This window comes from Exophiala dermatitidis, assembly GCF_000230625.1.
Source record: "Exophiala dermatitidis NIH/UT8656 unplaced genomic scaffold supercont1.1, whole genome shotgun sequence".
In the NCBI taxonomy this organism is placed as follows: domain Eukaryota; kingdom Fungi; phylum Ascomycota; class Eurotiomycetes; order Chaetothyriales; family Herpotrichiellaceae; genus Exophiala; species Exophiala dermatitidis.
Genome location: NW_008751646.1, coordinates 3,301,754 through 3,327,425, shown reverse-complemented (window position 1 = coordinate 3,327,425; position 25,672 = coordinate 3,301,754). Strand labels below are relative to the sequence as shown.

The following is a 25,672-nucleotide window of genomic DNA, read 5'->3' as shown; positions in this document are numbered from 1 at the left end:
TGCAGTGTTAGCACAGCCACAGTGACGGCACGTGACGGCACGTGACAAATGTGGCACCCAACATGTGCAGTCGTGGTCTGTGGCGCAGTCGAGTTCTCGGCCCTTCGTGAAGGGGGCGGAAAATCAGGGTCGCAGGTGACGTAGTGCTGGCCTCCCCACTAGCGCTGCACTGACGACTGCCATGCCACTGCGCGCCCTCTTCGCCTGCAACGTGCTTTTCATATTATTGTGTCTGCCTCCTCTAACATCCATCCATATCCGAATTTCCCAAAACCCACGTTCTTCTATACACAGTTCGAAATAACAGCACTCAACTCGATCAAACCAGTCTGACAATTGCACCAACAAGATGTCGACTACCGTCCATGTCAAGAACATCTCTCCGGAGACCAGCGAGAAGGAGGTCAAGGACTTCTTCAGCTTCTGGTGAGCACAGGACCCCTAGCGCCCCGGTCAAAGCACATAAACTTATAATCTCATAGCGGCAAAATCACCTCGATCTCTGTGACTCCCGAATCCTCCGCCCCAGACGCTCCCAAATCGGCCACAGTAACCTTTGAGAAGGAAACGTAAGACGAACCCGAACACAGAATCCATGCCTGGTACCAGGCAGACCCTAACAAACAAAATAGTGCCGCTAAGACTGCCCTCCTACTCGACAACACTCAGCTCGGAAAGTCACAAGTCCACGTTTCCACCGCGAGCACAATCGATGACGTCGCCTCCAAGGCCGGTGCCACCGTGTCCTCTGCGGTTGGCGGAGATGACAACATTGCTCAGGAGGACAAGCCTCGGTCTCGAATTGTCGCCGAATACCTTGCCCACGGCTACACTCTGTCCGACAACGTCATCAAGAAGGCCATCGAGCTGGACAACAAGCATGGCTTCAGCAACCGGTTCACCGAAGCCCTGCACAAGTTCGACAGCAAGTACAAGGCAACCGACACCGCCAAGTCCGTGGACAGCAAGTATGGTGTCACTGATAAGGCTTTGAGCGCATGGGGTGGCCTAAACTCATACTTCGAGAGAGCCTTGGGCACTCCCACTGGCCAAAAGGTCAGAGAGTTCTACAAGCAGACCGACAAGCAAGTCCGAGATGTGCACAGTGAGGCACGCCGACTTGCAGACCTCAAGAGCGGCAAGACGAATGAGCCAGAGCAAGTCCCAGGAACCGACAAGACCGTCTGCAATTGTGGCGGCTCTGAGGGCGTTTGTGGATGTGCTCCCGGCCACTGCAACTGTGCCAACTGCGGCAAGAGTGACAACACCACCTCCAACCAACCGGAGCCAGTTAAGGGCACCGACAAGACCGTGTGTAAATGTGGTGGCTCTGAGGGCGCCTGTGCCTGCCCACCCGGTCATTGCGCATGTGCAAACTGTGCAAAGAGCAGTGATTCGGCCACGAGTGAGGCCAAAGAGGCGGCTCAGGCCAGCGGGCAACAGTTGCCTGCAGGAAGTGTTTAAAGCAAGACATAAGGAATGCTCAGGAACTGCCCGACCAGCTGCTGAGCTCAAATAATCCCTAGTAGTATTGCATTAGCTAGGTATCATCGAATGAATTGAATAATGGTTACGCTGCGACTTGATATGCTCTTAATCTTGTTCAATTCGTCACTCTATGACAAAAGAATTCCATGACAACATGTCTACTTCGCTCAATAACGCTGTATCCCATTCTGGGAAGGTATATATATCCATCCATTCAAACAACCGGCTTAAGCTTTCCAACGCCCGCTAGCAGACGAGCCCAAAGGAATGAAGTACCGCTCTCTAAAAAGTAAACTGCATCAGACCCGGGTTCAGGACGAGAGGCAACAAGAAGTGGAAAGCGACCAAGATGGCCAGAGGATAAATGGCGGTAAAGGTGGTTATGGTCCAATCATGAGGGACCATCGCACCCAGGGGCCCGACGCCAGCCATGACAATCATACCGATGATAAGGACGATACAAGAGCAAAAGGTGAACTTGAACTTTCTCAAAATGACGGGGACTTCCCTGAAGAAGGAGGTGGACTCGGCTTCCTTTGCGGTGGCGCCCCAGGTCATGTCGATGCTGAACAGGTAGCACAAAATAGCCTGGGAGACGTGCATAGAGATGCCGCCGAGGTAGATGGTCAAGAGAAGCAGCCAGGTGAAGTTCTCGAGCAGGGCGCCGAACAAGGAGCGGTTCTCGACGCGATACCTCAACACGGCCAGACTGACGGTGCCGAGGCCCTGGAAAATGACGACGATACCAAAGTAGACCTCAAACGAGGTCACGTAGGCGTGGTCCAGGTAGCCGTTCAACCAGCCGATCAAAAAGTAGTTCATCAGCGTCAAGGGCCAAGCGGAGGCGATGGCGAAGTAGGTGCCGATGTAGGCCATGATGGTCAGCTTGGCCATCAGGGTCATGGGGCTGGTAATGAAGCGGCGGAACAGTGGTGTAAAGGGACCCCGGGTGATCCAGTATCGGAAGGGATTGAACAGCAGCTCGGCACAGCCGTACGAGTACTTCTCCCACCGGGACAGTTCGTCGTAGACGGTCAGCGACACGCCCTCCTTGAACCCGTCACCGCAGTACGTGCTGAAGCGGATCACGTAGCCCAAAGCCTGCAGCCGCAGTGCCATGTCGAAGTCTTCCGACACCGTGTTCTCGGCCCAGTACTTTTCGCGCCCGCCGTCCTTGTCGTCGACGTACCGCACGTCTTGAACCGCGGACCATCGGAGCATCGCGTTGTGGCCCACAAACGCCGCCACGTCGCCGTTGGCCACGGCGAACCGGATCGCAGTATAGACGAGATTCGTGAAAAAGGTGATGGCCCGCTCGAAAAAGCTCGTCGTCACGTTCAACACCCCAGATGAGAACTGAATGATGGCCACTTCCGGCGCGGCTTCCATCTCTGACACCGCATCGAGCAGGCAGTCCTCCGGCACCCGCGTGTCCGAGTCGACCAAAAGGATGTAATCTCCCATTCGGATGTCGCCGCCGCCCCACGTCCGGCCCTGGTCCTCGTTGAGCACCTGCTCGAAACATGACTGGTAGAGGTGATCTTCGTTTTCTTGGTTCCACGTCGGTGTTCGCTCGACTTGGGCCATTTTGTCTTCGATCCGGTTGCTGACGTCCAGGCAGAAGTTCATGTTCGATGCCTTCTTGAATTTCCCGGCGCGGATGAAGACGTTATTTCCGTTGCCGTCTCCCTTGGGCGCGTGCTTCGGTCGTGCTACCCAGCCGATGCTGTTGTCTTCATAGTATTGTACTCGTCGGCGCGCATCGTCCTCGGATATCAGTTGCATGCCATCATCGTTGATGAAGATGTTGGCGCTCCCGCCCTGCAGTTCGTACGTCGAAATGGCTTTGTTGAGAGACACTATTGTCGGATGGATCACAGTGTCCAGGCCCTCCTTGTAGACAGGACATTGAATCGTGACGTGAGGTAGTGTGACGCCAGGTCCGGATAGACGCACCGGCGGCCGTGCTGAATAGAACCGCGAGTTTTCGGTCAACTGCCGGACCGGGCCGAAGATCTGAGAGACTCCGTTGACCAAGGTGGTGAAGAAGAACCACCCCAGCCACAGCTGCAAAGGGGCAGCGGCCAGAATGGCTAGTCGGGTGTAGCTGTGGTCAATCATGATCTCGGTGGCGATCTGCCTCCAGCCGATCGAAAGACAGAAGATTGTAATGATCGACACACATGCAACCAGGAAAGCTTGGTAGATGACCGTCTTGCGAGGCTTGTCCCATACCTCTTCCTCGTCCGCGTCGCTCGACTCGGTCGAGTTCTCTTTTGCTGTCTCGGTGACTTTGGGTCCTTCGAGCGCCTTCTTTTCATCTCCGACAGGGATATCAAAATCGTCATCCGAGCTGTCCATGTCCCACAGCATATTGACAAGGTATCTTTCAATCCGTTCGGCGCGGTCGATAACATCGGTTGGCGATTCGTCCCAGACAACGAGCATGCCCTGGCTGCGAACGAAGGCGGCATAGTGATGTCTCTTACAGAAAGAGAGTGCACTAATGTTTTCGATGACGTGAAGTTGTTGTCCGTGGTGGAAGGGCACGAAAGGTAGGTGGTATTCCTTGAGAAACGTCCTGATGGCACTCGTTTTGACAGTCATGGCAACCTGAATTGAAGTCAGCAGACGCTCGACCTTCCAAAACCGCCGATTTCGTAAAACGTACCTTGACATTCAGTTTCTTGACTTCGTCGTAGAACCCGTTGACGTGCCTGGGTAGTTCTGCCGGTTGACAGATGAAGTCGTCACGGCCTCGTTTCAGAACGACGCCTTCTGTGGAGTTGTCATCTGCCCACCTCTTTTCAAGCTGCTGCTGCCGCAGATATAGCAGCATAACTTCGAACTTGACATTTTTGCTGTGATGCGGCTTTGGCTCGTCTACCGGACTTGTTGCCTGTGTTGCTTGGACGTCTGTGGGACCTCTAGGCTCGTCGGTAGGGCTGTCACGGTCAGATTCCTGGGTAATTGTTTCTACCACCGGGGCTGGCGGTCTGGAGGTCGCCTTTGATCGACGCGAAGGCCAGTGGATTTGCCTTGTTGGTTTCAACATGTCGACTGCCGATGGGAAGAAAGAAGCAGTACTTTGTGGCCAGGTAGCAGTCGATCAGTTGAAACTGCAAAAAAGCAACAAGGCTGTGTACATATGGGGCGGCCATATGCTTCTGAAACAGGCGATCAACAGCCTCCCCATTCCTCGGAGCCATCCCGCAAAGGCAATAAGATTTTCCCACTAGGTCATCCCACCTTGGTGAGTGATCGCCTAGACTCCTAGTAGAGTGCAACTGCAGTCCTTTTCGGGAAGGCCTCGCGCTGAAGAATTGACATCATTGAGCGATAAAACGTCAATCGGCTCATAGGCGTGACCAACATGGTAGCCTTAGGCGAGCAATCCTCAAGAGGCAGCGTCTTTTGAGTCGAAAAACTAGGCGTCGCCTTCGTGCGGCGCCAGGATTCCAAAATCCGATCTTGATTCGAACAGATTGGCGCCTCGTTTATCTGATCCTCGGAAACGACGTGTTGACGCCAATAATGTGGTAAAAACGTGAGCGCAGGTGTCGGCTGGTGGTCCGAGCGGTGGTCAATGGATGTCATCTAGATCTTCTGCCCACGAGAAAGAGGTTCCACTTTTACCACCCAGGAAGCGGCACCGATTCGGTTTCTCCATCATTCGTTCGCCGCATGGGCTTTTTGCTGGCCCCGACTGGAGAGACCCTTGTGGCCCATCTCGGATCACGTACCGACTATTGCTCTAAACTTGCCTTACTACCGAACTCAATCCACAAGCCCTGTTGGGTTGATGCAGGTCGCGCGCTCCGATGGCATTTGTCTGGCTGTGCAGAATCGGGGAGCAACATGCGCGCCACCGATGATCGTAAGTGTCCGCAAATCTTTCTATCGGGACCAAGCATATTTCCAGGCTGTTCGTCCCTGTGAGAGCGATCGATTTCATTTCCTGAGTTCAGCATCCAGCTAGCAACCATGCCATACCGATCAGGTGCCCTCAGTAGCGCTCTCATATAAGAGACGGTGGCAGAGGAGTCTCACGAGTCTCCCGCCCATGAACCTCCATCCCCAGTGGGAACTGCTCCTGCCTCAGCCATAACCCCAGCTTCGGAAGCTCCGCAGTCAATAAGACGGTGGTCAACTGCTCAGTCCGATGGTCAACCCCGACTAGAACCCGCTGGCTACTTTCCTTCCGCGGTCGACACAGTTGCTTCTGAAGAAAATCCCACCCAGCCTCAGTCATCCAGCCGAAGAACTTCGGGCACGGGCCAAGAGAGCAAAGACTCGAGTCAACCCAGCTCCCGACGACCCTCGCAGAATCTGTGGACGAGATCAAGGTCCTTTGCCGGATCTTACATCAAGCCCCGTGTTCAGCCAGAGATAGGCAGGCCTCGTGGCTCTGAAGCACGACGTGGTTCAAGTGTCGCACCCCCCTTTAGTGCTGTGGGCGAAGAAGATGCGGTTGAGGTGGCTGTCGACGGCTCGGAGGCCACCAGCCGAAGGAGTTCGGGAAACAAGGCCGCATCCAGCACAACAGCTAGTCAGCCTGGAAGTCGGACGGGCTCATTTTCTGCCCCATTGAGAAAAGGCCTTAGCCATCAAGAGGGAATGCATCGTCGCTCCGAGAGTGGGACAAGGCCCCGGCGGGAGCAACGAGGGTCGATCTCAGAGTATATCAGGCCAAGGATGAGCGCAGAAAAGGGCCGCAGGCGGTCCTCTGGTACCAACAAACAGTCCACCGTGCCCTCGGAAACCGCACCTGTTTTCAGGCCAGTACTGGAGCGAATGCATTCTGCCCCTTCGAATTCCCTGTTCAAGAACCCAGTGGCCTGGACGCCATCCTTCAAGCCCTCAGACACTCCTCCGTACGGGAAGTACTCCCGCCACCCTTCGATCGCGGAAGATCCCATGGGAGAGCCGGTGGAAAAAGTGCGATCCTCGCTTTGTATCCACGAGAAGCACGTCCCTAAGCCAGGCGTGTATTTTCGGTCGCGTCGCATTAAAGAGCACAACACCGACCATTCTTGGCTGAAACAGCGCAAAGACCCGCGTCAAAAGTGGCTAACTATCATTCCTCTCATCGGTATCATCCTGGGATTCTGCATCGCAGGAGCGTACATCTTCCTCGGTGTCCAGGATGTGCCTATGCACAAATATTGCATGGTATATGAAGATACCTTCTCCTCGGGTACTCTGGATTCCAAAGTTTGGACCAAAGAAGTCGAAGTGGGAGGTTTCGGCAACGGCCAATTCGAGGAGACAACCGGAACGGATGAAAATGTCTTCATCAAGGATGGCATGCTTCAAATCAAGCCGACACTCCAAGATATCACCCTGCTGACCGGAAATCACACTTTAAACCTCACTCAGCTAGGAACATGTACTGGTACCAAATGGTCCGACTGTGTGGCCACGACCAATAGCACCAACGGCACCATCATCAACCCGGTGAAGTCAGGACGGATCAACACCAAAAAGGGCGCAAATATCAAGTATGGACGTATAGAGGTTGAAGCAAAAATGCCACAGGGTGATTGGCTCTGGCCTGCCGTATGGATGTTGCCCACAGATACGGTCTATGGCACATGGCCCCGAAGTGGAGAAATCGATATTGCAGAATCTCGCGGAAATAATTGGACGTACCCTACCGGCGGAAACAATATCATGTCCTCAACTTTGCACTGGGGGCCGGATAGCAGCAACGATGCGTGGTGGAGGACGTATGGCAAACAACATGCTCTTCACTCGACTTTCTCGGAAAAATTTCATACCTTTGGCCTTGAATGGAGTGAGAAATACTTGTACACTTACCTTGATGGTCGGTTGATGCAAGTCCTTTACAACAAATTCCGAACACCATTCTGGAAAAGAGGCCATTTCCCCCTGATGTATGCCAACGGGACTGCCATCGTCAACCCGTGGGGGCAAACTGGTAATGCCGCTACTCCTTTTGATCAGGACTTTTATCTGGTGCTGAATGTAGCCGTTGGCGGGACCAACGGCTGGTTCAAGGATGGTGAGGCGAGCAAGCCGTGGGTCGACGCCAGTCCCACAGCAAAAAGAGACTTTTGGGCTGCAAGGGATCAGTGGTATCCCACCTGGGATAATGAAAATGGACCTGCCATGCAGGTTAGAAGCGTCAAGATGTGGCAACAACAGGGTTATAACGGCTGCGGCAGTGATGCGAAGAGCATTTGAGATGCAATGTGTAACATTTAAAAATCAATGTGACTGTTTTTTTGAGCAATCTGCTTTCTCTTCAGGCCATTAGGCAGACGCAAAGTGTGGCCGGACAACATCGTGGAGCTTTCTTGTGATTCTGCTTGTGTAGATTGGTCACTTACGAATGGAATCACTTCTTGGAATCTTGGATACAGTCAGGCCATCCTTGACTACATACATCTTGATAGGACGGAATCGCTGCAAGTAGTAATGTTGTGTTGGTCAGTCTCGCACGATGAGTCAACATGGCGTGGCTGTATCAGCCTCTTGTTTCTCGGCGCCTAGAAGAGTGCCTCGCCATCAGTGATCCTCCGCCACAAGTAGCACTGCCTACCAGTATTGTCAGCACAATTCATTGGAGCGATCGCACGATCTTGATGACTTGTAGTTCTGCAAAGGGCTAAGCCCGGTAAAGAAAGCGACTGTTGTTGCAAAGACCAAGCAGGCCGGGAAAGTCGGCCTGCCCACTCACTCACCTTCTACATGTGGCCTCTCCGCCATCGAAAGCAGCGCATTCGGCACACAAAGGTCAAGTGAAGGAAGAACATCGACAAGGATGTTGGCTCTGCCGAAGAATGGTATTGGATTGGAATCTGCGAGCCCACGGCGGTAGTGTACGGTTGTAGTAGGTAAAAGAACAACGACGTTGTTATTATTTGTTGTCCCGCACTGGCAGGCAGCCTGGGGAATTGAGGCTTGGGCTTGGGCTTGGGCTTGGGCTTGGGGGTTTCTTCTCCACCGCAACTTGAACTTGAGCTTTGGGGGGAGGTTGCCGGTGCCAGTGGTAGAACCGCCCTTTGCACTACTACCTGGTACTAGTAGTACAAGACACAAAACTCTACCTGCGCCTCGCGACCAAGTGGTGTTCTTGCACTTCCAGTCACGGTTTTTCTCAGCTACACCCCTTTAAATCGCCGCATCGTTGCAATCGTCCCGGACGCATTGCTCTCAGTGTCTAGACCGTCTTTGAGTGTCTCATCTTTCGCCGGAGTATGAACAAGCCCTCAACCATCTCCACGGACCGCTTCTGTGAGGCTTGCGACGAGCCTGGGTAACTGGGCCGATCGTAAGCACTGTGGCCCAGTGCGAAAAACCAGTCAAATCAAGAAGTACGCGGCAACTTGGACCTTGGAAGCAATTCAGGAGCAGTGAGGAAGTATGTCCATTTTCACGGTCCAAGTGGATGTCACAGTACTAAACCTCCATTGTAGATTGACTGAGGCAGCGAAAGAAAATCCCCTACGATGTGCTTCGAACGCCTGATTGCGCTAAAATGCAATCACTATGAATCATACCAGTTGGACAAGCAGGGCTGCAAATACAAAGCTGGCCGCCAATGCCCAAATTATGTCCAGATGAAGATTCGCGAGGAAAAGAACAGGAGCTGCGTCAATTGTAAGGCTCATGGCCTGGCTATGTTTGGGGTAGCCAGCCCGAGCCTTAGGGGAAAGTAGGATGACAACTTGGACAGTGGATTGTTGGATGTACTGTACCGGTGGGATGGCCATAGCTAAGATGTTCGGGCAGCATGAACATTGCAAAAGAAGGCATACTGTCACAAGGATATGTTTCTGTGCATCATCGACCAGTTTGGTGGAGGTTCCGGTGTCCTCAGTTACAACAGTACCTAATGTGGACTACTGAAAATGCACCCAGGCCAGCAAAAGAGCCGGAAGGGCGACAAAAATGCCAGCCGATGTCAAAATCACTGTTCACGCAGACAGAATTGAAGATAGGACTAGTAACAGGGAGGGTTCATTTACGAATTGCATCGCACATGCATATAGATTAACTGTATGCATAGGTACGTTCTGTATGAATTCTCTTAAGCCTTGCACGAACATGGGGTTTATTACTAGCAGGTGCCTTGCAGTGTCTTAGTCAGAAAATGTGATCGGACACTGCCCGCCGTGACCTGATGTGCACCGCAGTCGCGTCCTGAAAAGACGTCATCGCCCAACGCAACCTCCCCACCACCCAACACTGCATCCATCATTGCTTCAAAGTACTTTATATCCTGCCTCTGCTCTTACGTTGTTATTTTTCTGTTCATCCATCCGTAAATACCCTGAAAACCAGCATCCCCGTTGAGTTACTCAGAAGTCAATCAGTGAGTCTACTCCGTATCCAAAGTGGCATACATCGAACTCCCATTAACCACGTCAACAGATATCTAGTCCTTTCCGTCAAAGCTCCCGTCACAATGTCTGCACCAAACGCAGGTCGTCAGTCTCCGGAACCTGAACAACAATCTGGCTCTCAGCTAGGGAACCAGGCTGGCAGTGGAAAGGTAAGATCCCATCGTCTTTAGTGGCTTTACACTCTAGTCAGTGTTGCTAGACCATCCTTCCGCCTTGCCCGCAGTACCCCAAATTTCGTATGAAGATGCTGACCATCTTGCACAGATCGACGAATCAAAGTCCAAGGACCAAGGCAAAGACAACCAGACGCAGGGCTTGTCGAGCAACCCAACCCCTGTACTTAAAGAGCATTCCGAGGCAACCACGAGTAAAAAATCATGATGGTTTGATGCTCGAGTCCTATGCAATGCACGGATAAGTGCTGGCAATCTGGGGGAACAGAGAAATGCATCACTGCATCTTCTATGATTGCAATGACAAAGAATAAAAGTCGAAGTGGTGGATACATCATGAAATAACGACTCATAATGGATACAATGCACAAGCATACCTCTCTGCCGAATATTTTCTGCTTGCCGTGGTGACCCCTCTGAGGCTCTCTGTAAAGATGTGCTCCCTCGTTTGCCAATATCCCTGTGGCATTTCCAGCTCCAATGTGCTGCCCCGAAACTCCTTGCGGTTGACCACAGGCCCATGACAATTGCACACTGCAAGTGCTTCGTCTGGCAGCGGCCCACGTCAAAGTTTCGTTGAATTGTGCATATCTCCACATGTGTCTGTGGTGGAGGTCCTCCTTTTTCCGGCAATCTATATATTCGATATATTGAGGGCGCCTGTTGATTTCTTGTTGGCTCTGCAGATGCCATAGGTGTTTACTACACTCACTGAACCCGCCCTCATGCTGATAAGCTGACATACGGCCTTGTGCCATGCGAGCGGGTTGGAGTCACATGCACGCCTTTCAAACCGTAGTTCAAGTCGCCTAAAAGCCCCTCCTAAGCTTCAAACGCCGAACGCCTGCAATCTAGGTATCTACTCTGTTGGGTTTCTTGAGCAATGCTGATTGGGGTCTTCAAATCATGATACGTCGATGACGTACCAGTTTGTAGGAACTAGTAGAACTGCCAGTACGACTCGGAGTGCTTGTTGGCGGTATAGTTGCACGCGGAGGCGGGTCGGCCCGTGCTCAGCGTCGACTAGCATGCCAATGGTGTTTCTCCCAGGTTGCTGCCACCTTACAATTTGCATCCCCAACTCAAAGCCCCGGGAGTCGGACTGCAGTGAACTGCGCCCAAAGAAACACGTGCACCATTGCATCTCAATGTCCGACTCGGAGTCCTGAAGCTCAGCTCGCAATGCTCCTTCATCTGCCACTACCCCTCAATGCCTTAGTGGTATTTTATCTGACCATCGCGAGCTCGGTGAGCGCAGCATTGGCAGATCAGTCCAACTTGAAGGGAGTCAATAATGAACCCTCGAAAAGACGAGGCTACTCGAGGGGAGAGCCCGTCCCCGTCAGTTGCTTGAACAGGACCATGTGAGCGCACACAACGACAAACTCTGGCACTTCAGGACATAACGGCTTACTTCTGAGAACTGCAGTGAGACCGGGGAACATGTACGTCTGTCTTTTCCATCGCGCCGAGGTCATGTAATGTTGCAGATCTATGTTTGCGCGCGAACAAGCTGAGGTACTCATATCAATATCTCTCGCCCCTAGATCACCGACGCACATGGCAACCTCCAATATATACCATTCCCGACATGCAACGAAACGAACCAGCCGTTATCCTTCCTCTACAACACGCCGCAGACGCAGACGTGTACGATCGACGCGCTTCCGGACGAACTATACCATTTATTCGAGTTTTTCGTGCACAGCGATGTGCCGCTGACGTGTCGCGTTCCATCGTACCCCTTAGAAGAGCAAGGCGCCTCACCAATATCCGGAACCACAGAAGCAGAAAAAAGTCTCTCATGGACACCATTCACAATTGCGCTCCAGGGCACGTTGCAGCTCTCCCACCTCCATCTCCACACCAACATCAATGTTCTGTTCCACATGTCACAGCAAGACAGCGCGTCGTCTAGTACCGACAACGAACTGTCGCATCTGATTGCTTCGACCGCATACTCTGTCCCCAACACCTCTTCGTCGTCCACCACACCGGTCGAAGGCACCAAGATCCTCCGCAACGAGCCCGTGGTACTTACATTCAATGTTGGCTGGATAGACGGTGCGGTGTTACCGGGCATGGTGGGCCGGCCTGTCCTGGGAGTTCGCGACCATAGTGTGGGCTTTTCGCTGCTCAGCTTCTTCGCCCTGTCTGCGAGTGCTGGCGTCGGCGCCATGGCCATGCTGATCTATGAGAGACGAAAGAGTGGCAGGAGCGGTATGTACGGCAATGGCATTCTGGGAGGCAATGTCGGCAATGGCGGCGTCGTCAGAAGTTCCGGATATGGTGGCTACGGGGGGTATTCCAGTATAGCGGGCAAAAGAGATTAAAATGATTTGAGCCTTGCTATGAGATGCGCCCCCGGAACGCAACAACCTTTTCAGTGACAGTCTCCCCCTGGTCAGTCACAAAATGAGCGATATTTTAAACTTCATTTGGACAACAATGCCATGATTGGATGACTGACTGGAACTGATATCTGGTACCTATTGCTGTTCTTGTATAGTAGGTATTGTCTTGGCCATCCGGACAATCACATTCCGAGAGTCATTCCTACTCATCTAAGGCAAATACCAAGGCATGTTACCGTAGGATAGTATAAATAACTGGCCTAGGGTAGTAGATGATATTCATTTTCTTGGTACTAATAGTAGTAGGATAGCTCTCGGCTGCCAGGTCGAGCAGCTTTGGCCCTCAAGTCTATCTTTCTTGGCAGCGAGAAAGGGGCTTCAGCCTTGCGACAGGACACATCTTGCCAGTGAGGCGCCTCCATAGCCCCAGCACCTACTCTCAGACTCCGTCATGCTGCAGTACTCATGCATAAAAGCTAGGAAAGCCCTGTAACGACTTCCATATCTACTTCCATATACGGCGGCCTCCTTCGGAAGAACATCTTTTACGGGTATGGCTCTACAAACATTGGACGAAATAAATTATGAGACGACAATGACGGGTCATTAACACATGAATTGTTCCGACGTGAAGATCAAACTCTTCTTTTGCGATGCATAACCCACTCTATACTCTCAGAGGAAGACACCACCGCCGAAAGCGGCCAACCTTGACCAAGTCTGCTCACTGGCTTCTACTACTCGTATACTAGGTCACCGTCCCCATAAGCTTTCTCCTTGTCTGATATCCACCAACAGCATCCTAGCTCTTCTAACGTAAACCCATATTCTCGACATCTCTGTCAAAGTCTGGTGTCGTCAACTCAGGTTGTACAAAAGGCTTGGAGAGGCGGTATGACCAGCCCGACTTGTCATTACCATTCTTCCTTCCGTCTTCCTTCTTTCCTTTCCCAGTCTCGAGACTTGACTTGTCATTCTTGTCCGCATTGTTGGTCGCGTTCGACAATTTTGTGATGACCTTGCTTAGTGTTTTGCCGACATCAGATGCTACAAGAGTAAGGCTCCGCCTCTTTGCCTTCGACAGTCGGCCAGATGCAATTTGGCTATGCTCACTGGAGTCACCCGATGCGCGTGGATAGGTATTGTCGGGGCTGGTTGCACTTCTCTGGAGAGCTAGCTCTTCTGGAACCTTCTCAGAGGGCGTCGTCGAGTTCACTTCGGAAATCCTGCTGAGCTGCGCAAAGGATTGATCTTGGATCAATGGTCGATCAGTACTTTTCCTCGCTCTGCCTTGATGAAACCATCTCTTCTTCAGGGACATTGGGACCTCGTGAGCATTTGCATCTAAGATTGAACTGTGAACAGCAAGTCTTATGCCTCGACGGGAGAATCTTTTCGCCAGAGAATCTTCACTTTGTTTATGTTTGACGGTCTTGCTGGGGGGAAGGACATCCTCGAGCGCAGGAACCTCAACTCCAGTGGCTGAGGACAAGTTTCGCCCATGCGCGCCGGGTTGGAAAGAGGGCACCGTTTCAGTTTTCGATGATGAGCTAGCTGGACTCTCTTCCTCGGCTTTGGTTGTAAGCTCGTGCAATTCTGAGATTGCCTTTCTGCTGGCAAAGATTGACTCGAGAATTGCGCGGTCCTCTTGCATCACATGAGGTGACGACTCCGCCAGGCGTTCTGGTGAACTACAATCAATCAGCTGGGTTCCTGCCAAATTCATGACGCCATTCTTACCTTCGTATTCCGTAGGCTTTGCCATGGTGAAGAACCGTCCGCATCACCACGAGCGCGGTCTTGTTCGCCTCGAGATGCTTGTGTAGCTTATTGACGGCCCGTTTCTTCTGTAACCAGGTGATGGAACTCGTTTTGCGTCCGTCCGCTTTCTGCATTTCTGCGCAGCAATCTCCTATGTCATCGAATATTCCCCCCAGATGAGTACGCATCTCGTTCAAATCCTCCTCAAAAGCTTCGGTATATTGTTCTCGGTTCGCACTGACGGCACTGTCAAGGGTTCTGAGCTCGGTTGCAAGGAGGATCAGCTCTTGGGCAACATTCGAAATGTCGGCAGCGGTACTTTCATGCACGCAGTCACAGTGAAGCTTGTGGAGGCCCCTGGATAGTGTTTCTGCTTGGTCTGCAAGTTCGTTATGACCAGGTGCTTCGTTCGGTGATTCAGCCATCACAACCAGTGATCCGATCGCGGGTCTTGGTTTGGGAGTTCTGTGGGCTCTTCGGGCTGGTCAACAATAACGTGAACATGCACTACAGTACACACACGGAAGGGGGTAGTCAAAGACGGTAGATCTGGGAAGGAATAACGAGAGAAGGAGCAGGTTACGCGGTCAGGACCCAAGTTAAAATCGCGCTTACCGCGGTGTTTCTGATTCACTACAAACAAGCTTGTGGTGTGCCAGTGAATGACAGGAAGGTTTCCAGAAGCGTTGGCCTTCCCGAACGCATTCACTTCAAGTTCAACTTGAGTAGGAAAAAACATGCTGCTTACCCACCGACTATCCGGTTTGTTCTTACACAGTAGTACCTGAGCCCCCATTCATCCTGGTCAATGCCATCCTCTCATTACCCGCATATCGGGTACTGGGACATCTGCACTCCACATTGACCTTGACGCTGGGCCGCATTTGTTAGCCGCCGTCATCGAGAGCCTTGGCCATTCGAGTAATACCAGGAATCTTTGCGGCAGAGTTTGCAACGGAGGCGGATGGCAGGGTAGCGATCTTGATCGAGCTTCATGTTCCACTGGCGTCTGCACCCATGACAGTGACCGCTATTGTTGATATCGTTGATGAGGGCATCCAAATTGGTCTGGAGATCGGACAACTCTTGACTCAGCTGCTCCTTCTCGTTCTTGTCGATCTTGAGGCCTTTCTTGAATTTATCGTGGGCAGTTCTCTGGAACTTCAGCTTCTCCCGGGCAGTTGCGATCTCTTGCTTCAGCTTTTCGATCTCTTTGTCTTTCGCAGTGTTGTCCTTGATCACCTGAACATCTAATTTGGGTTCAGGTTTAATTTTCTCCTTGGCACGTTGAACCTCAACCTTGGAGATCAGCAAGTCCGTCTGTAGACCCTTATTCAGGTTTCCGAGCAAGTCCGCCTTGGCTTCCGCTGCGATCTGGCCTGCCTGTGCCGCGCTCAGAGCTGCTCTCAAGCTTTCCGTCTTTGCCCCGAGGGTCTTTGCAGCTGACTCGTTTTCGGCTTTCAGCAGAGTAACATCGCCCTCTAGGAGTGCAATTTGCTGCTTGCTCTGTTCTAGTGCCTTGTCGAACTGGTTGCGCTCAGCCATGAACTGCGAGTGAATCTTGCTGCACATTTCGAAGCTGTCCGGGTCCAATTCCTCCATGAGCTTGGCGAAGAAGGGGTCCATTCCCAAGGTCGGAAGAAACTTTGCGTAGATACAGAAGAATGGTTTGACAAATGCTCTCTGGCTGCGCAACACGAAGTCGGCAATCTTACGCAGATCATCCGACAGTGGTAGTCCTGCCTGGAGTTCCTTCGCGAACCAACCGAGAGCCTTCTTCATCGATAATTCCTTCAAGGTGGAGATGTGGAGCTTGTCAGCAGCAGCATAGACATCCATCTCTTGAGAAATCGCAGCTGGGTTGCTGCACACGTTTTCGTCGTAGAGATCTTTCACAGTGCACTGCTTTCCGACCAGGATCGACCACTTTTGATCGATGCTGATCAAATCCCGGGGTGGCAGAGAGGAGTCCTTGCTCGGATTGGGAGCTGGCTTGCCAATGACAGTCTTGAGGAAAGTGTTGGTAACGGGGAAGGTTCTGTGGAAGTATTGGACTGGTGGCGAAACGCGCTGAGATCCGGTCAAATGAGCGAGGCCAGGGAAGTCCGAGATGTCGCCCCGGTACAGGAAACAAAGGACCTTGCGAAAGACAGGTGGGGGAATGTCGACTGTCACATAGGCTTCACCGAGGAGAAACTGTGATGTATAGGTATTAGCAGAGCAAACTGGATCGGTCCCAAAGGCGCAGCAGAGTCTTACGTCAGAATTGCATGTCGCTTCCTTGAGGACGGTGGATTGAGCGGCGAGGACCGATTTGTGGACAAAGAAAAACTCTCCTTCACAAATCAGGACGAAGTTGCATCCTTCCGCAGTGGAAAGGAGATTGCCGAGAGTACCCATCTTGACAGTTGCCGCGAGTTGCATAGGATTGTCCAACAGAGTGTAAGATGAAGCCGCGGTTTGATGTGGGAAGATGGAATGCCAGGGAGAGGAGGAAGAAGATTCGTGATGAAGGGGAGTTGAAGCGAGTTGAATCTCCAGCTTCCCGCGAAGTTGCCTGCAGTGAACAACGTCGCGTTGTGTGGCAGTATAACCACAACAACAGGGCCACACCGCCAAGCACGAGTCCTCAATCTTGCACACGACAATCGTAGGTTCAGCCCTTACTTCTATAAAGCGACACAATGCAAAAGCAGAGCCAGGGTTACCATAAACCATCCAGCACAGAGCATGAATTCATTGGAAGCAGTGAAACAGGACCGCTTCTCATCATCAATCACCGCTTCTCAAACCTCAATCACTGAACAGATCTTCCAGCGTCTGCAGCATCCTCTTCTGTAGTTCCCGCAATTCACCTTTGTCAATCCTTCCCTTTGATGAGCCGTCCTTCTCAGGACCTGTTTCCAGGATCACCAGATCATGCTTGATAGCGAAGAATGGAACACCTATTGCTCGTAGCTGTCTGTCAAAGTCCGCTGCCATTGCCTTCAGCTGAGCATACACCTTCTTGTCATATGCAACCAACTCTGCTTGATTTGCCGCAGGGTCAGATGGAGCCGCCGGCACCTCCTTGCCACCCAACGACTTCAATAACTCCGCTACCTGCTGAGAAGTACCAGACCTTCCTTGCTGCCTGGCCACAATGGCTTCCCTACCGGCCCACCATTGACGCTCGTGCTTGTGCTGTTCAGTAATGAGGTGTTTGATGCGACGGGCGGCTTGTTCGTTGGGAACGAGATGACGAGTGACATGTTTGAGGGCTGCTGGCCATGTGGTGATTGTCGATGCGTCCGGCACCGTAGGGGTTGAAGACATGCTGCGCACTTCTTCCTGTCGAATCGTCTGGCTTGGCAATGTTGAAGGCTTGGTTTGTTGTCGATGAACAGGAGGAGGGGTGATAGGTCTTTGCTGAGTTTCGGGCTGGGCAAGCAAGTATAACCCGGGTAGGACAGGCGCATGTGGTGTCCCAGCGGTCGGAGTGTACTGTTGAGACGCAGCATTGAACGTGCCCATTTCCGAGATGGTCGCTGCTGGTGGTGGCGGAGGAGCATAGCTATTCAGAGCGGCAAGCACCCTTTGGAGTTCCGGATTGCGATAACCTTCCATCTTCGCGGCAAACAGCAATGAAACTTCAAGGATGGCAGAAACAAAAGAACAGCGCCATAGGAGCAAGCAGACAGGAGCTGCTACTTGCCACAGCCCCGGTTGTGAACACTCTAATTCAACAGGTGATACTTTGCCACTTGGGGAGCGAGACACGGACACAGGAAGGGAAGAGTATGTAATTCAGGTATAGGCTAGCAGGTCATAAAATCACGCGGTAGAGTTCAACCATGGTGAATGTCTGGTGGTCTTGAAGTCCAGCTGCCTTGTACCACTACAACTTGAATGTTGTGTACTTGAAGGCATGAAGTTCAACTTGAAGTTGCCAGATTGAGCCGCTTGGCACAAATTCCATCGCTGGTTGGTTGAAGCGGGCGGGACCAGGAAGGCCCCTGCCAGGCAAGTCACTACCTAGGTACCTATGTATTCACTCACTTCTTTCATGCTACCAGTGTGAAGCATCCATTCCTCCGGTACCCCTGGCCTGCCTGGCCAGCTATTATGGCGAATTTCAGGGCAAAGTTAAGTTTAGAACATGCACCGCAGCGGCTACGGCATCGAGTGTCAACTCAAACGGCAGCATCATCCAGGTTGTTGATGGCTGTGGGACTTGCCCAGCATGCAGTGACGAGAGAGAGGTTGAGTCTATATCATCGTGAATTGTGTATTAGTCAAGGCAGTTCAGGATTAATGAAGCCATTCATGGCATATAGCGGCACTCCGGGCCGTGTGAACGTATCTCAGTCTCCGATTGACCGATGCTAAAAGCCGCCAGGAGTTTCGAAGCTGTGAATTGCTAAGTCATAGCACCAGCACCACGAGGAAGCGGAAAGAGTCCACCCAGAAGAATAGACCGCCGGTGTAGACTAAGGTCAATCAAGAAACCCATACTTGATAGTGGGATTGTCCCCCTCTAAGGTGTGAAAGCCAGTCGCCTAAAGCATTGATCCAGATGTGTGTACTATGCTAGTATCGTAAGGCATGCTTAACTCTGTCGGAACCGTACATTGGTAGGGCACCCGCCAAAAGAGACAAAAAAGAAATCCCCTACCATGGTTTGAACCAGCAAAAACTCAACCCTCGGAACCCAGCTACACGGTTGTAACTGAGGTCCGAGGGATGAGAAACCACTTGGTGGTTTTTTATCCGGTCGTTTCGTCAGGTGCACTCCTACCATAAGGCCTCACAAGTAGAGGACGCTATTTTCGGTAGGCACCTTCGTCCAGCCCTGGAGTCTCACTCTGCCGTACCACCGGTAAGGTGGGGGGGAATGCTTTACGCAGGTCTGTCCAGTCAGGGGTCCGCCTCTAGGATTCACGGCTTTGCCCAAGTGCAGCTGTCTCATATCTGGTGGCCACACCCTTACGCCTCGGCTAGCCTGGCCGCTCAAATTGAGCCACCAGGGCCGAGACCCGGGATAGATATGGGAATTGTTGGGGAGAATTCGGTGACTTTAATATATCTGGACAATAAACAAGTGAATTAGCGTGGTTGGCCAATCAGAGGCTGGGTATCCCAGCACTGGGCGGCGGCAGTATTCACTGCAGTGACCTTGGCGAAGGAGCGTGGGTACTAGGACCAGTATATTGACTCACTCTAATCATTATCACTCTCTTCCAATCCTGGGAGGCTCAACAGCTCGACCCTCACGTACTCAGGCCAGTCTCTGACCTCCATACCGGGACCTAAAAACCGCTCCCATCTTAAAGCTCTCGTGCCCCTTCTTCCCTTTCAGCGACAGTGTGAGAACAACGATCTTTGCAAGATGACTTCGGCTTTGCCGCTCCAGCACGATGAGGATATCTCTCAGATGCAAGCCAGCGCGAGTGCTGTTCGCCTGGTGCGCCAGACGTCCGCTCCGAGATACTTCGGTCCGATCGGTGTATCTTGCGCAGAGATTCCCTACCAATGATTGTCACCAACGGCGCCGAGACTCCCTCCCGCTTCAGGGGGCGCAAGAGACAGCCAGACCAGCGGAGACTTATTGAACAGGTAGGCATTGGCTGGTAATGACAGCTTTCCTGACCTTTCATGGACAGGGTTTCTGCTCGGCGAGGCGAACTGTGCGTTGGTTGTCTCCAAGTCTCAGCAGCCTTATCCATCCATCCGCATCACACCGGCCTCCATCCCAGTTGGGCACCTACCCAGATGCTTAGGGGATGCTTGGAGCGTCCGAAAGCAGTCTGCATGGTGAATCGAACGGTCACCCAAGGACAGAACAACCCCCCGGGCCGGAGTGAGCTCTCTAACACAACCCGGACAGAAACCACTTACACTGCTTCGAGCATACCAAGGCAGTTGGACAGAATGTCCATCAGAAAGCTTCTCTAAAACAAGAGAAACTCTCTCAGGCAGTCTCCTGACATCTTGCTCAATTGCTACGAGTTCAAGGTTCCTGTAAGCCTCGCAAGCCCACGACAATTGGTCAGAGACTCAACCCTACCATGTGGAGGCTGCCATGTGCAATTGCAAAACAGAGACTCGGTCAACATGGCAAGGCTGTCCGATTCACCGCAACTCAGCCTGGACGCAAAACATTCCGGGAGGCGGTGGGTAGGGGTTATCAGAGTCGTCGATCGTTTCTGCGCAGATGCATTTTTATACCTACGCTGCCATCTCGGCCGTCAAGCAGGGTGGTCATAGCATCCACTGATATATCGTAGCATTCTCATATGTCAATACTACTTTTCAAATGGTAGAACTTCCAATTCTGACATTGGTGGGTGTGATAAATGTCGACCAGCGTATTGCACCGCGCGCAATTACGCGACCGTAGACGGCATCTTCGCCGGGGTTTATGATTACCTAAGCCTCCTGCGGATGCTCGAAGCTCAAACTGCAGGGTGCAAGTTCCCCGAAATCTTCAAATCAATTATTCATTGCTGCCGGATTGAATCCATTTGAACGAAACCCACTGCAACTGCACAGCGACTGTTGATACCGGCAGGGAGAATCTCATGTGCACTGAATTCTGTTCCAGCGACTTCTAGTATTCAGTGTCCATTCTCTGTCCCTCGTGTACCACTACGGCCCTACAATCAAATCCAGCAGCCCAACTGCAACCAACAACACCAACAGCAGGAGCAGGAGCAGGAGCAGGGTAAACTCTTTCTCCCTCCGCCGGGCTCAAGCCCTGCCGCGACTTTTACTCTCGACTCTTGTGCTTCATACGAAGCCAACACTACTAGGACAATGTCCCGTCGTCCTCCCTCCGACGCCTTCACCCGCTTCACCTCGACGACACCGCACGCGATGCAACGGCCCGCAACGACATTTACATATCAGCCAGCGTCACGGCCGGCCGCCGATCCCTCTCGACAATCACCCTCTTCATCATCACAACCAACTACTTCTCGCTCGCAAGGTCCGCCGGGCGAGACGCCACAGGAGAGAGTTGCCCGACTCCGAGCGGCCGCCCGAGCGGCCAAAGAACAAGCGGCCTATTCACCACTAGAGCGGGCGATCGAGGTTGGACGTCGCGTGGCCGACCGCGCCCACCGGTTCACGACGTATGGATTGCTGCTGTTTGCGGGCGTCTCGACCGTCGTCGCCATCTACGGAACAACCAGCTTGATTGCCCACAACCGTCGACAGAAGCGGGCCTGGATCGAGCGCGAGCTGGACCGCCTAGATGAGGCCCGCCAGGCGTTCCTGAAGGGTGAAGCCAACGCCGAACAGCTGCATCTGTTGGAACAGGAACGGGCAGGCCAGGAAATGGAGGCCGCCAGGAAACGCGAGGCCGAGCGGAAAAAGAGCGAGAGCTACTGGAGCAAAATCAAGGGCATGGTCGGCGTCCAGATGGCAAAGGGCGACTTGGGTCAGGAGACCGAGGCCGAACGCGCAGAGAGAGAGGCGAGACAGCTCAGGCGGCAACAGAGAGATGCCGCCGCCGCCCAAGAAGGTTTTATCGAAGGCGAGGTGCGGCCTGTGGCTGTGGCCGTCGCGGAAAGCGGCATCAAGGGTGTTGGCATCGACTCCAAGGGCAGACCGGTGCCGGCGGATAAAGTGGAATATGTTGCGGCCAAGGCTGAAGACTCGAGGAGGACCGGCGAGAAAGATGTCACTGCACGCACGGGAACCAAGGGCGGTCCTTTGGATGCTCTAGCCGAGAATGTTGCCGAGGCCGTCAACCCTTCGACAGAAGGTCAAGGTTGGCTGAGTTGGCTCAGGGGCAGTAGATCTTAGGTGCAAAGCATGGGAAAAAGATAGCGGTGTGATGTGCAAAAGACATCAATTGTGTATTGATTGAAATGGTAGCGCAATGTGCATAAGGCTGGCGCTGCTGGGTCTGAAGGGACATATCAACTCCTGTAACAAGACAAAACTTCTAATCCTTCATGTGCCATTTCCTCAGCGGTAGGACGAGTTGCCGACCATGCAGCCCCTTCTATGCTATACTAGTAACGTGTCTTCATGCTCTCATGTTCCTTCATCGTAGTGTCATATGCGTCGTTCGCGAGGATGGGTCTGTTCAGGTCCACAGTATATGGCTGTAATGGCCGGGAACCTTTTGAAGACACTTTTCGCATCCCTGAAGGAATCCCATATGGAGTTTCGCCGTTCTTAAGCGTCCAGGACTATAACTCCCATCGAGATGGGCCATATGCCTCTCCATTGGTTGCGGTTCAAACCCACCATCTCTAGTCGCGTGTCGACCGCCTGACCCATTATTGTTGTGGTCAAGCAGCATCGCTGTGTCCGGATCCTGGTCTTCCGCCGGACTAGGCAGGCCGTCGCGGGTGATCCATGATTCCTGTTCGATCATGGGGCTCAGATTCGTGCGCAAAGGCGGGAAATGATGGCGCGGAACGCTGGGCAACTCGTTCACCCGATGATCAAAGTTGCAACTGATGGGGGTAGGGACTCTTTCCCTGTCGGAGGGACTTATAGTAGAGCTGAGGAAGTTCGAGTCTCGATACGGACCGATGATATCATTGGATCGAGCTCGCCTTACTTTCGTCTGTGCTCCGGCAATAGGGCCGAGATCCATCTCGACGTCAAGCGACGAATTCCCTGATTGTGGCCCTCGGTTCTCGTCGTTATGATTCGGCTGCTGTTGGAACGCCGTGGAAAACGCCTTGCAAGACGGATCATGTAGATCCCTTGAATGGCCAGTACTTTCATCGTCGGACGTGTCTACCGGCGTTGGGGGCTGCTGGTAGATAGACGTGAACATGGAAAAGGCCGGAGGGACGGAGACCTGCGTCCGGGATGGCGGTGATACACGGATTGGCAAGGAATGAGTTGCCCTCCTTTTCGGATCGCGGCCGAACAACAAATCCTCGCTCACATCTCCTGCCAACCTTCGCTTTCGCTTGTGGGAAGCGCTATCGAACTGAAAGGCAGAATGGACTTCGGCCATGGCTGAGTCGGTGGGGTTGAACGGATTGGGAGCGGACATAATAAATTGACCCCCTAGTGGTGACTGAACAAACGGACGATAGCCTCTTTATCTGTCTACAGACATGCCTGCGCTCTGAACGATGAGGGAGTCGATCAAACGTTGGCACTGTCGCGAGTTCCTGAGAACAGGTGATGAAACATGAACAATCTCGTTGAGGACCAACCAGGGCGCGTCGCCGAGGACAAGCGATCAGAGGCGAGTGACCACTCGTCAGATAAAGAGGCGAACCTCGGGAAGATGGCGATCCGGAAACGAGACTTGCTCAGCCTCAGTCGAATATGATATCGTGAAGCAGTAAGAAGAGATATTACAAAGTGTGAAGCTTGGAGATAGAGAGATCCTGGAGTCCAGAGTTTCGGAAGCCGCAGGACGGAAGTTTGTACGGGTTCATCATGACAAGGCAAGCACCACTGGAGTGAAGTAAGCAGTGGCAGTCGGTTAGGGGGCAGCCACTGCAACAGCCATAAATGTTTCAGCCACAGGTACTCCACGTGACATGATCAATTTCACGTGATCTAGTCACGTGTCAGAGGGTCTGGCCCTCAATGGCCGCGTTAGAGCCGTAGCACTGTAAATCATGGCTTGCGCCCTCACCGCCTTGACCCTCCGATTTTTTTTTGCCGCAACGCAATTGAGTCTCCATTCATTCGTTTGCGTATGAATCATAATCCCACTCGGATTGAAGTTAATGCTCCTTATTTATCCCAGTGACTGTCGAGCTCCGTTGTCGTATTTTTCCTCTTGCCTTTATAGCTTTACCTTCCTACAGTGTGTCTCTATTTCTACCCGCCTGTCCGTCTCACATCTCGTCCGATTGTCGAGTCACTTCGGTAGACCCTCGCCTCCGATTCTCTCACCGCAACCCACCAACAGACACATTAATCATGCCTGCGATCGACACAGCGTCACCGATCGAGGTGGCCGAGGATGTGCGAGTTCTAGGATACGATCCATTGATCCCACCGGCACTTCTGCAAAGCGAGATCCCGGCGTCACGGACGTCGCTGGAGACGGTGGCACGGGGGCGGAAAGAATGCAAAGAGATCATCCACCAGCGGGACGACCGACTGCTGGTGATGGTGGGACCATGCTCGATCCACGACCCGGCGACGGCACTCGAGTACGCCGAGCGACTGAAGAAACTGGCCGAGAAGCTGTCGGCGGACCTATGCATCGTGATGCGAGCATACCTGGAGAAGCCGCGGACGACGGTCGGCTGGAAGGGACTGATCAACGACCCGGACATTGACGAGTCGTACAAGATCAACAAGGGCCTGAAAGTCTCGCGCCAGCTCTACTCCGACCTGACCAACATGGGCATGCCGATCGCCAGTGAAATGCTCGATACCATCTCGCCTCAGTTCCTCGCCGACCTGATCTCCCTGGGCGCCATTGGCGCCAGAACCACCGAGTCCCAATTACATCGGGAACTGGCCTCGGGTCTCTCGTTCCCCATCGGCTTCAAGAACGGCACGGACGGTTCCTTGTCCGTGGCCATTGACGCCGTCGGCGCCGCTGCCGCCCGACACCACTTCATGGGTGTCACCAAGCAGGGCCTGGCCGCCATCACCAAGACGGCCGGGAACGAAGACGGATTTGTGATCCTGCGCGGCGGCTCCAAGGGCACAAACTACGACGCCGACAGCGTCAAGGCCGCCAGAGAGGCCCTGAGACAAAAGGGCCAGCGCGAGGTCATGATGATCGATTGCTCTCACGGCAACTCAAAGAAGAACCACCGGAATCAGCCCTTGGTTGCCCAGACTATCGGAGACCAATTGCGCCAGGGCGAAGACGCCATCGTTGCCGTTATGATCGAGTCCAACATCAATGAGGGCAACCAGAAGGTCCCTCCCGAGGGCGGTCTTGCCAGCCTGAAGAAGGGCGTCAGCATTACCGACGCCTGCATTGACTGGGACACCACCGTCGAGGTGCTCGAGCAGCTGGCTGATGCTGTCCGAACACGAAGACAGGTCAAGGCCAAGCAGCAGAACGGCACCAACGGTGTGAATGGTCACCATTGAGACGGTTGGACCACGAGCGATTGGCATGGCCAACCATACTCTTGCCCAGCCAGTGACTTTCTCCAGTGACTCTATCCGAAGAGAAAAGAATATGAAACTCATCGCTGGCATCGTCGTGGCTGGTCGACCCCGTTTCCTGGTCTGTTCGTCTTTGAGTAAAAGCTAGCCCATGATAGAGTGGGGGATTGGGCTCAAAAAGCCAAAATACCGCATCACATTTCGTTCAGGGTGATGGTGTTGGTGGAAGCACAGGAGTTACCTTATTTATCCTTACCTTATTTATCCTTTGGCTCTGAAACGAGCCTTCCGAGAAGGGAGAGGAGATACGTAGCCCTTTAAATGAGACAGGAGGAAATGATCGGAATCATTAAGTCGTATTATTAAGCATACATTGTGGACGATCATCCCATATGCCGTGCTATCCTCGTAACACCATGCTGCTATCAACCAGCCCATGCTTCTCTATGCGCTGACTGACTTGCGATATCAAGAGCGT

General features: G+C 52.8%; 11 protein-coding genes across 11 annotated transcripts; 6 read left to right on the top strand and 5 right to left on the bottom strand.

Moving 5' to 3' along the window:
• Window positions 1-349: 349 nt before the first annotated feature.
• Window positions 350-1,581, top strand: HMPREF1120_01187 (uncharacterized protein; the record flags this gene model as incomplete). Its single annotated transcript, XM_009155199.1, has 3 exons — window positions 350-426; window positions 483-569; window positions 633-1,581. The coding sequence occupies 3 exons, from the start codon at window positions 350-352 to the stop codon at window positions 1,462-1,464; spliced, it is 996 nt and encodes a 331-aa protein (XP_009153447.1). The 3' UTR covers window positions 1,465-1,581.
• A 189-nt stretch (window positions 1,582-1,770) lies between these two features.
• On the bottom strand, window positions 1,771-4,543 carry HMPREF1120_01186 (uncharacterized protein; the record flags this gene model as incomplete). The annotated part of the gene is made up of 2 exons (XM_009155198.1): window positions 1,771-4,101; window positions 4,160-4,543. 2 exons carry the CDS (start codon window positions 4,541-4,543, stop codon window positions 1,771-1,773), a joined length of 2,715 nt encoding a protein of 904 aa, XP_009153446.1.
• A 923-nt stretch (window positions 4,544-5,466) lies between these two features.
• On the top strand, window positions 5,467-7,881 carry HMPREF1120_01185 (glucan endo-1,3-beta-D-glucosidase). Its single transcript, XM_009155197.1, has one exon. It carries the CDS (start codon window positions 6,106-6,108, stop codon window positions 7,693-7,695), a length of 1,590 nt encoding a protein of 529 aa, XP_009153445.1. The 5' UTR covers window positions 5,467-6,105; the 3' UTR covers window positions 7,696-7,881.
• A 1,798-nt stretch (window positions 7,882-9,679) lies between these two features.
• Window positions 9,680-10,424, top strand: HMPREF1120_01184 (uncharacterized protein). Its single transcript, XM_009155196.1, has 3 exons — window positions 9,680-9,829; window positions 9,889-10,009; window positions 10,125-10,424. The coding sequence occupies exons 2-3, from the start codon at window positions 9,923-9,925 to the stop codon at window positions 10,239-10,241; spliced, it is 204 nt and encodes a 67-aa protein (XP_009153444.1). The 5' UTR covers window positions 9,680-9,829; window positions 9,889-9,922; the 3' UTR covers window positions 10,242-10,424.
• Window positions 10,425-11,072: 648 nt separating this feature from the next.
• HMPREF1120_01183 (uncharacterized protein) lies at window positions 11,073-12,653 on the top strand. Its single transcript, XM_009155195.1, has 3 exons — window positions 11,073-11,397; window positions 11,463-11,478; window positions 11,581-12,653. The coding sequence occupies exons 1-3, from the start codon at window positions 11,216-11,218 to the stop codon at window positions 12,364-12,366; spliced, it is 984 nt and encodes a 327-aa protein (XP_009153443.1). The 5' UTR covers window positions 11,073-11,215; the 3' UTR covers window positions 12,367-12,653.
• Window positions 12,654-13,198: 545 nt separating this feature from the next.
• HMPREF1120_01182 (uncharacterized protein) lies at window positions 13,199-14,573 on the bottom strand (the record flags this gene model as incomplete). Its single annotated transcript, XM_009155194.1, has 2 exons — window positions 13,199-14,078; window positions 14,128-14,573. The coding sequence occupies 2 exons, from the start codon at window positions 14,571-14,573 to the stop codon at window positions 13,199-13,201; spliced, it is 1,326 nt and encodes a 441-aa protein (XP_009153442.1).
• Window positions 14,574-15,045: 472 nt separating this feature from the next.
• On the bottom strand, window positions 15,046-16,548 carry HMPREF1120_01181 (uncharacterized protein; the record flags this gene model as incomplete). Its single annotated transcript, XM_009155193.1, has 2 exons — window positions 15,046-16,344; window positions 16,408-16,548. 2 exons carry the CDS (start codon window positions 16,546-16,548, stop codon window positions 15,046-15,048), a joined length of 1,440 nt encoding a protein of 479 aa, XP_009153441.1.
• Window positions 16,549-16,941: 393 nt separating this feature from the next.
• On the bottom strand, window positions 16,942-17,754 carry HMPREF1120_01180 (uncharacterized protein; the record flags this gene model as incomplete). Its single annotated transcript, XM_009155192.1, has 1 exon — window positions 16,942-17,754. The coding sequence occupies one exon, from the start codon at window positions 17,752-17,754 to the stop codon at window positions 16,942-16,944; it is 813 nt and encodes a 270-aa protein (XP_009153440.1).
• Window positions 17,755-20,596: 2,842 nt separating this feature from the next.
• On the top strand, window positions 20,597-22,173 carry HMPREF1120_01179 (uncharacterized protein). Its single transcript, XM_009155191.1, has one exon. It carries the CDS (start codon window positions 20,944-20,946, stop codon window positions 21,934-21,936), a length of 993 nt encoding a protein of 330 aa, XP_009153439.1. The 5' UTR covers window positions 20,597-20,943; the 3' UTR covers window positions 21,937-22,173.
• Window positions 22,174-22,222: 49 nt separating this feature from the next.
• Window positions 22,223-23,113, bottom strand: HMPREF1120_01178 (uncharacterized protein; the record flags this gene model as incomplete). Its single annotated transcript, XM_009155190.1, has 1 exon — window positions 22,223-23,113. The coding sequence occupies one exon, from the start codon at window positions 23,111-23,113 to the stop codon at window positions 22,223-22,225; it is 891 nt and encodes a 296-aa protein (XP_009153438.1).
• A 642-nt stretch (window positions 23,114-23,755) lies between these two features.
• HMPREF1120_01177 (phospho-2-dehydro-3-deoxyheptonate aldolase, tyrosine-inhibited) lies at window positions 23,756-25,627 on the top strand. The gene has a single exon (XM_009155189.1). The coding sequence runs from the start codon at window positions 24,040-24,042 to the stop codon at window positions 25,174-25,176; it is 1,137 nt and encodes a 378-aa protein (XP_009153437.1). The 5' UTR covers window positions 23,756-24,039; the 3' UTR covers window positions 25,177-25,627.
• The last annotated feature ends 45 nt before the right edge of the window (window positions 25,628-25,672 follow it).

What these genes read in the sequence shown, in the direction of transcription:
- HMPREF1120_01185 (XM_009155197.1), top strand. Translation starts at nt 6,106, where the DNA reads ATGCATCGTCGCTCCGAGAGTGGGACAAGGCCCCGGCGGGAGCAACGA.
- HMPREF1120_01184 (XM_009155196.1), top strand. Translation starts at nt 9,923, where the DNA reads ATGTCTGCACCAAACGCAGGTCGTCAGTCTCCGGAACCTGAACAACAA. An exon ending in ACCAGGCTGGCAGTGGAAAG is followed by an intron (nt 10,010 to 10,124) that starts GTAAGATCCCAT and finishes CATCTTGCACAG; the next exon opens with ATCGACGAATCAAAGTCCAA.
- HMPREF1120_01183 (XM_009155195.1), top strand. Translation starts at nt 11,216, where the DNA reads ATGCTCCTTCATCTGCCACTACCCCTCAATGCCTTAGTGGTATTTTAT.
- HMPREF1120_01179 (XM_009155191.1), top strand. Translation starts at nt 20,944, where the DNA reads ATGTCCCGTCGTCCTCCCTCCGACGCCTTCACCCGCTTCACCTCGACG.
- HMPREF1120_01177 (XM_009155189.1), top strand. Translation starts at nt 24,040, where the DNA reads ATGCCTGCGATCGACACAGCGTCACCGATCGAGGTGGCCGAGGATGTG.